General features: G+C 34.7%; 1 protein-coding gene across 1 annotated transcript; it reads right to left on the reverse strand.

The window, feature by feature from the left end:
- Positions 1–911: 911 nt before the first annotated feature.
- Positions 912–6,800, reverse strand: LOC123523373 (uncharacterized). The gene is made up of 3 exons (XM_045301056.2): positions 6,551–6,800; positions 6,075–6,140; positions 912–1,439 (listed from the first exon to the last, which is right to left on the reverse strand). The coding sequence occupies exons 1-3, from the start codon at positions 6,744–6,746 to the stop codon at positions 958–960; spliced, it is 744 nt and encodes a 247-aa protein (XP_045156991.2). The 5' UTR covers positions 6,747–6,800; the 3' UTR covers positions 912–957.
- Between the last annotated feature and the right edge of the window lie 704 nt (positions 6,801–7,504).

The following is a 7,504-nucleotide window of genomic DNA, read 5'->3' on the forward strand; positions in this document are numbered from 1 at the left end:
ATTTCGGTAACCTATTAGAATTAAACAAAATATGGTTTCACATAATACTATTATCTAAAAATTATGACAATTGAGTGTTGCCTTGTCAAGCAGTATAAGACGATAGGGAGTATGGGTCTTATCATATATACAATGTAACTTTTACTGGCCACACCTAATATTTTCCTCCTTGCTTGCATTTTGATTTCCGGCTTCTCCTATTACCATAAACTTCGTTCGTGGAAAGCAATATATCGTAGCTCCCAATCACATCAACTCTTTCAAGTCTTCTTAAACATATAACATATCAGATCAAAGATAGTAAGATCTTATTTATTGCACACGTTGTTATCATTAAATACTCTGTCATCGTAGAAAAACAATTTATGTACACTTAACAATTTTTTGAAATAATATAATGATATATTCTAAGTTAATAAAGTGCTAGTTTGCTTGTTTCTTCCTAATGGTGGGATAAACAGGGTGACCAAGTGGGCTTCAGACTGATAAAAAAATCCTAGATGTTTTTATTGTCACCTACAGCATTTTAAAATTATGTGGATTACTTTTGTTAATGATAATATCAACTGTGGCAGTGTCAATGTATAATTTAAAGTAGACTTTTTATACTATGACATGTATTCCGAATCTTAGAGACTAAAATAAATCTTCAAAAAACAGCAATCACATATCGGATTAAGAAGCTGTCAGAAATATATCCGGTTTAAGTTGTGTAGAGGTTCTGTGGTGTGGAATAAAGAAAGAAAACTATTTCTTTGCGAACGAAGTACCAGCAGGACAATATGCATCTAGTTTTATCTAATTAATAAACATCTTCATCATAAATGTAAATATTTAGAGGCTAATTGTTCTAAAAGGAATCGCATCAACAGGAATTTACGACTGAACTAGAAACAAGTATTTACAAACAATAATCATTTTCAGTATGTATTGAAATAGAATACAAGTAAGACCTTTTTATATTGAACATACAACGCATGACAGCTCTCTTCCGTTAACATATGGTGGACAAGGAAGGGCACCACACCGACTTTCAACGAAATACAATAAGTGATCGTTGTGATTGCCTTCTCCGTGTGGTACGAAATCTGGTTTTGCGTCAACACAAAGGAAGTCCCCGTTAGATGCGTAGTTGTGGTACGCGGACATCAAATAGCCTTTGTATTCCAATGTCCAGCCAGGATAACAGTCTGCTCGCCCTGGAATCATTAAGACACTCCTTGTAGTTTTACATACAGCACACGGGACATCTTCGTTAATAGTTGTATATCCAAACATCGTCATTGATTCAGCATTTAAATTTTCATATTCAGTGCCATATAAATGTCCACGCCACTGGTCAACAGAGTCTATGTACTTCTCAAAGGTTGGATGCTCCGGTAAACAGAGATTGTTTGAGCCTCCTCCTGGTTGATTATACTGGCTTCCAGCGGTATATCCTAAAACATACGCCTTTAGTGTTTTAATCATAATGTATATATTTAGCGTAACGATAATACCCCCTTTTTACAAACAGAAATGATGACTTGCATGTCACAGGATGAAAGCAACGTTTATATATATAAAGACATTTTTATTAGTTTCTAGAGTTAAATCAAGGGTAATAGTATCTGACTGTTATTTTCTTGTTGAACACATATTAGTCGTTAGAATTTTGATTAAAATTCATCATTTTTTCTAGGCATTTATCTTAGTAAGTACTGTTTCTGAACACACATTCAAAAGTATGACCTACAACTTGCATTATATTAAAGGGTTATAGATCTTTAATGATTATTTTATGATGGTATATAAAATGTATCGTCTGTATGTTAAGTAACCAAATATTCAGCTGTTGTTGTGGACGTTCCGTAGTACTTTTAGTAAAATTGACCAAAAAATTAAACAGTTTTGTGAAATAAGACTATAAAGCGGGGCGCGGGCAAAAGGCAAAATTTTAGAACTGAAATGTCGGGCTGGCGTGGCGAAAACTCGACGTTAACAGAAAGCAGATAAGCAAGCACCTTTTCGCTTCGCACCTCCTCCATTATGTCTATTAAATCTCTCTTTTTGTCCCGCGACCCCGTTCATTAGCATGTTTTAGTCGCGTGCTCAGATAAGCTTAAAGCCTCTTACATGTGTTCAGGTGTAGTTGACGATGTATTTTATGCTTAATGCTCTTTTGGATCTCAAATGTTTAACTGTATCCCTTTAACTAATATAGCTCATTGGCTGACCTATCTTAAACCAGATGTGTGTCAACAGGACACAGATGCACCCCCTCTCCTATCGCTGTATATGGTTTCATGATTAAAAGTGAAATATTTCTTAAGATATTTGCAACACGAACTTTTAAGAACTTTCTGTGTATTTTCTTCACACATTGAACGACCATAACTCTAGCCTAGCTAAGTGAAATCCCAAACAGCACCAGGTGCACATCTTCGCATGATATAATAAACAATCCTCTAATGTTCTATGACTCTAGGTAAACTACATTTTGAGAAACACGGGGCACAAACTTGTATTTTTTGACTAAGACAAGGGTAATAATTCTGGTTTGAAATAAAAGAAAAATCAGGTGCACAAATTCACATGCTTGATGATATTCCTACATCGTTTCATGACTTTTTAAGATATATATTTTTTCACAAACTTTTAAGCAATCTGTGTATTTTTCACGAAGTCAACTACCATAACTCCAGTTTGGTTATGTGACATCCCAAACAGAACACCAGATGTGCAACTTCACATGCTATATAACAATCCTGTAATGTTGTATTACTTTAAATCAAATACTTTTTGAGATACATGCAACACAAACATGTATCCCATGTATGCATATTTTGACAATCAAGTGCCATAACTCTTGAGTGACTTATAAAATCCTGGAACAAAATTCCAGGTGCACAACTTCACATGTTGAAAAAATCCTATGAAGTTTCATGGCCCTATTGTTTTATTGTTTTAGATATGTGCGGCACAAATGTTATGCCTTTTTATACATATTTCTGACTAAGCCATGGGTCATTACTCTGGTCTGCCTCAGTGATATTTCTAACAAAACCCCAGTTGCACATCTTCACATGCTGAATAATATTCCTGTAATGTTTCATAACTTCACATGCTGTACAATAATCCTCTAATGTTTTATGACTAAGTCAAATACTTTTTGAGATGCATGCTACACAAACCTGTATCCCATGTATGCATATTTTTGACAATCAAGTGCCATAACTCTGGTCTGACTTATAAAAATCTGGAAAAATATTCCAGGTGCACAACTTCACATGCTGAAAACATTCCTATGATGTCTCAAGGCTCTAGGTAAAATATTTTTTGGGATATGTGCGACACAAAATTTATGTCTTTTTATGTATATTTTTGACTAAGTCAATGGTCATTACTCTGGTCTGCCTGAGTGATATCATAAACAAATCTCCAGTTGCTCATTTTTTGAATAATGCTGAATAATATTCCTGTTATGTTTGATATCACTGGATCAAATACATTTTGAGATGCCTGCGACATATCATGCATAGTTTTTTACTAAGACAATGACCGAAACTTTGGTTTGGCTGTGTGAGATCCAAATTAAAACCTCTGGAGCACAACTTCCCATACTAAATAAAAATACTGGGTCAAATACTTTTTAAGATATAAATGATACAAACTCGGACGGACAGGCTGACGGACGGACTGACGGACGTTCCTATTGGTATTTATGTGGCTACTATTTTGTTCTCTCTGTTGGTCTTTTAGCCACTTAAAAATAGCCACATAAAAGCCTTACGGAATGAATGACATCAGAGAAAAAGTACAGTTACCTATTGTTCGTATAGCCAACTAAGTATGCAAACGTGGGCTCGGACGGACAAGGGCAAGTCGAAGTGCCCCCCACCCCACACACACACCCTAAACAAATTGGTTGCATAAAAAGCGGGACATTATTCTTTATCAATACAGCCTTTGTTGACACATTATGAGTAGTACTTGCAGTGTGTAACTATGTAGATTTTCCATACAGTTTGATTTATAGTTAGATGTATCTATCAGCCTCTTAATTACATTTTAACCAGTATTATATTTCAGTCGAACGAAATGTAACGGCTAATTTAACACACGAGTATGGACGGTTCCAGAAAGAAAACTGTTCATTAGATAGTTACTTTTGAATATCTACTGAGGCCATAGACATTGGCGAATTAAGCCGAAGTGGAATGTGAACTACTACGAAGAGGCTCTTCTCAACGTTATAAGGTTTGACATATTATGCCAACTCCAACTCCTTTTGAATTGTGGTATATAGATTTGTTCTTGTCTTTCTGTGCGTCCATCTGTCCGTCAAAGAAAAATTGTTTTACACATTTGAGCTTCTGCCATTAAATTCCATGTGATTGTTATTCAACATTAAGAAGTTGCTCGCCTGAGCTTTTGATTTACCTCACAATGTCCGTCGACCACAATTTTCTTCGGGGAAAAAACTAGAACTAATTATAGAAAAAAACAACATTTTAACACTAGAGGCAAAATTGTAGACCTGGACTATACGAAACACAGTCATACTATTTGTCTAGTTTAAATCTATGTGAAGTTTGATTGGGGTCACAATCTAGACACTATGTTAATTCATAGGAAACATTCGGAACACTCTAGAGGCCATATTTGCATTATTAAACGTAGCTAGAATATGTGACATACAGTTAACTATTTGTCTAATTTAAATCTATGTCAAGTTTGACTGGTGTCGAAAGCTAGACACTGTTAATTCATAGGAAATATTCTGAACATTCTAGAGGCCATATTTTCTATATGAAACGTAACCAGAATATGTGTCTTTATAAAATCTAGAACAAATTTAAAATTGTGTTATCAGGAAAGCAAAACTAGACTTTGTTCTAACCTCAGATAATATTTTTCAAACTTTCGAATCTGTATTTTATGATGAAATACATCTGCCCTGTTCACACAGATGAGGTAGAAAATGGACTAGCCTAAAATGCAGAAGGATAAAGATTCTGAACATGTTTCAGATACATGTAGATCAGGAAGAACATATTAAAGAGGTAACAAGATGTTTCTATTATTTGACCTGACGCTCTATTTCTTGCTTCAAGAATACCCAGTTCCAAATTTAATATAGACTTATGAGATTCTGACCATTTTCAGTATAGATATTGTAGAAAATATGGTCTTTAAAGTGTTATCAATGTTATCCTTTGACTTGACCCAGTGACATAGATTTTTTATCGAGTTTCAGACTCGTCCAACATTGTGTTAAGACAAACATGATCGTTCTGGCAGCTCATACTTCATTTCGATCTAATTCGCAGGTGATTAGCGGTAGCACGGGTGAAAATCGAGACTAAGGGATATAATGACATGGTCGCGGAGCGAAAAGATCATAATTAGCGCTCTCGTGTCGTCGAGTTTTCCCTGCTCGACCCAGCTTATAATTGTATTTTCCTAGCCCTGCCCTGCCATTTAAATTTTTTAATTGTGGTGGTTTTGCTCGGTGGGGTCGTGGGGCGAACAACGAGATATAAAAAAGGCGAGATTTATTAAATAAAACTCCGGGGTGATAGGTGAAAACGCTTAACAGTTCTGGTGCGGGATGTATACACCTAACAAGCGGAGTCGAGGGGCGAAAAGACAAAATTTAGAGACATAATTGCGGGTCACGGAGCGAAGATACGCGAATTAGCATTTTGTATAAATTGGCTTTTCGCCTTAAATCCCATTTTTGCTTGCGGGTTCGCGAGACGAAACGTCACACAAATAAACCGCCATTTGACTTCAAAAGGGACACACTATAAATTATAAATCTACCCTTACCTTTTATTTCTTTTTTGTTAAATGTTTGTTTCAATGGCGTTAGATTTAAATGTTACAGTTTCTTGCTCTTATCAATTTTCAAAAGTAAAATAATTCATGATTAACCTATTGATGTATAAGATGCTAAAGTTTATTAGATAATGACTCTGAATTTTGTTATCTTAAAGCTTAAAATATAGCATTCCAAATAGACCAGCATCCTTGTATCTCCCATAAAAATCTAATTTACTAAAACGTACAGCTCCCCGTTCTGTACTTACCTCTGTATATGATCTCAGATCCATTTCCCGGACATTCACTGCGGCCCCAACGTATGAAATGGTGACCTGAATGATACAATATTGACAAACAGGATAATAAAATTGTTCGTTAGTATTTCTATGGAACAAACAAGGTCTTTTAGTTGAAAATGCAGTAAATAAAAGTTTTCGAATGAATATAACAGTATTCTACGTCTTTTTAAAGTCATAACTAACTAACAATTAACACATAAAACATTGTTGCTGTTGTGAAAACATGAAATTAGTGAATTACAATAAAAACAATAGATTTAATTCAACTTCAAATTATTAGATCTTACGAATCTCCCGCCCCTCTATTACTGATCTCATCAAGACTGGCGCCTCATCTCGTCTAAACACAACCTCCAGGCAAAAATGCCCTCAGTAGAGCTTACAAGAGAAAGTTATTAGCGATCAGACATTGTAAAATGCCGTTCTTTAGTTAGATACCTTACCAGCAGAATGTTGATTCAAGGAGTTAAAATTTCCAACAATTTTTCTAAGGTCCGCATTTTCACTTTTGAGTGTACTGACATCAGATTTCAGCTGAAGAATTTCCCGGGTTATATCAGTTTCATCATGTAGAATCAGTTTCTTTTCAACTCCATAAACTAAACGAAACACTATAAGCAACAGAATCAAAGGCGACATTTTAAGTGTGTCATTTAGAAATAACGTATTAAAAGGAACTCTAAATTGTTATCTTATGTTAGGTGACATAGTTATTTCTAGATAAGAGAGGGCATACTGCGTATTTCAACTTTCTTTTTTTAAATTATTAAAGAGTCGTTACCATCATACACAAATAATAAAGCAATCATCAAGATTAGCTATTTCATGATTTTTTATTTCAATATTAAATTTGTTCAACATTTTGAGATTTAATTGTAGTCTGACACTCTCGTTCATTATCAAATCTATACTCATAGTAATTTAAACAGAATCTAAACGTAATCACATGATCAATTATAAAACATAAAATATACTCATGGACTGTGTTGACATTTGCCAGTTACGTCACTACAAATTGACGTTATATGCAAGCTAAGATAATAACACTGGAGAATTTAGTAATTGCAATTTGACGACTGTTTGTCTTAATGCAAGCTTCAGCGTGCTGGGTTTAATAAAATCGGATTTTTGCCATTGTGTTTTTTGTCGCTATGAAGGTCTATCGGCCTGGACAAGGTGATTTCAACCAGGGACTACACTGTTGATACAATTTTTACAAAGTCGCTAAAGTCTCATACCGGCAGAAGGTTAAACTCTTCTTTTTTCTGAATCCCTAAAGGGAGATTATATATAATGTGAAACATATCTCAAGTACTTCTGATTTATCAATTTATTCTAATAACAAAATTAATTCTGAAAAAGTGCAAGTGCCTTTCATTAAGCTGAAAGAGTCAGAC

The sequence above is a fragment of the Mercenaria mercenaria genome, chromosome 3 (genome assembly GCF_021730395.1).
Source record: "Mercenaria mercenaria strain notata chromosome 3, MADL_Memer_1, whole genome shotgun sequence".
Taxonomy (NCBI): domain Eukaryota; kingdom Metazoa; phylum Mollusca; class Bivalvia; order Venerida; family Veneridae; genus Mercenaria; species Mercenaria mercenaria.

What these genes read in the sequence shown, in the direction of transcription:
- LOC123523373 (XM_045301056.2), bottom strand. Translation starts at nt 6,746, where the DNA reads ATGTCGCCTTTGATTCTGTTGCTTATAGTGTTTCGTTTAGTTTATGGA. An exon ending in CTTGAATCAACATTCTGCTG is followed by an intron (nt 6,141 to 6,550) that starts GTAAGGTATCTA and finishes TGTATCATTCAG; the next exon opens with GTCACCATTTCATACGTTGG. An exon ending in ATCTGAGATCATATACAGAG is followed by an intron (nt 1,440 to 6,074) that starts GTAAGTACAGAA and finishes CGTATGTTTTAG; the next exon opens with GATATACCGCTGGAAGCCAG.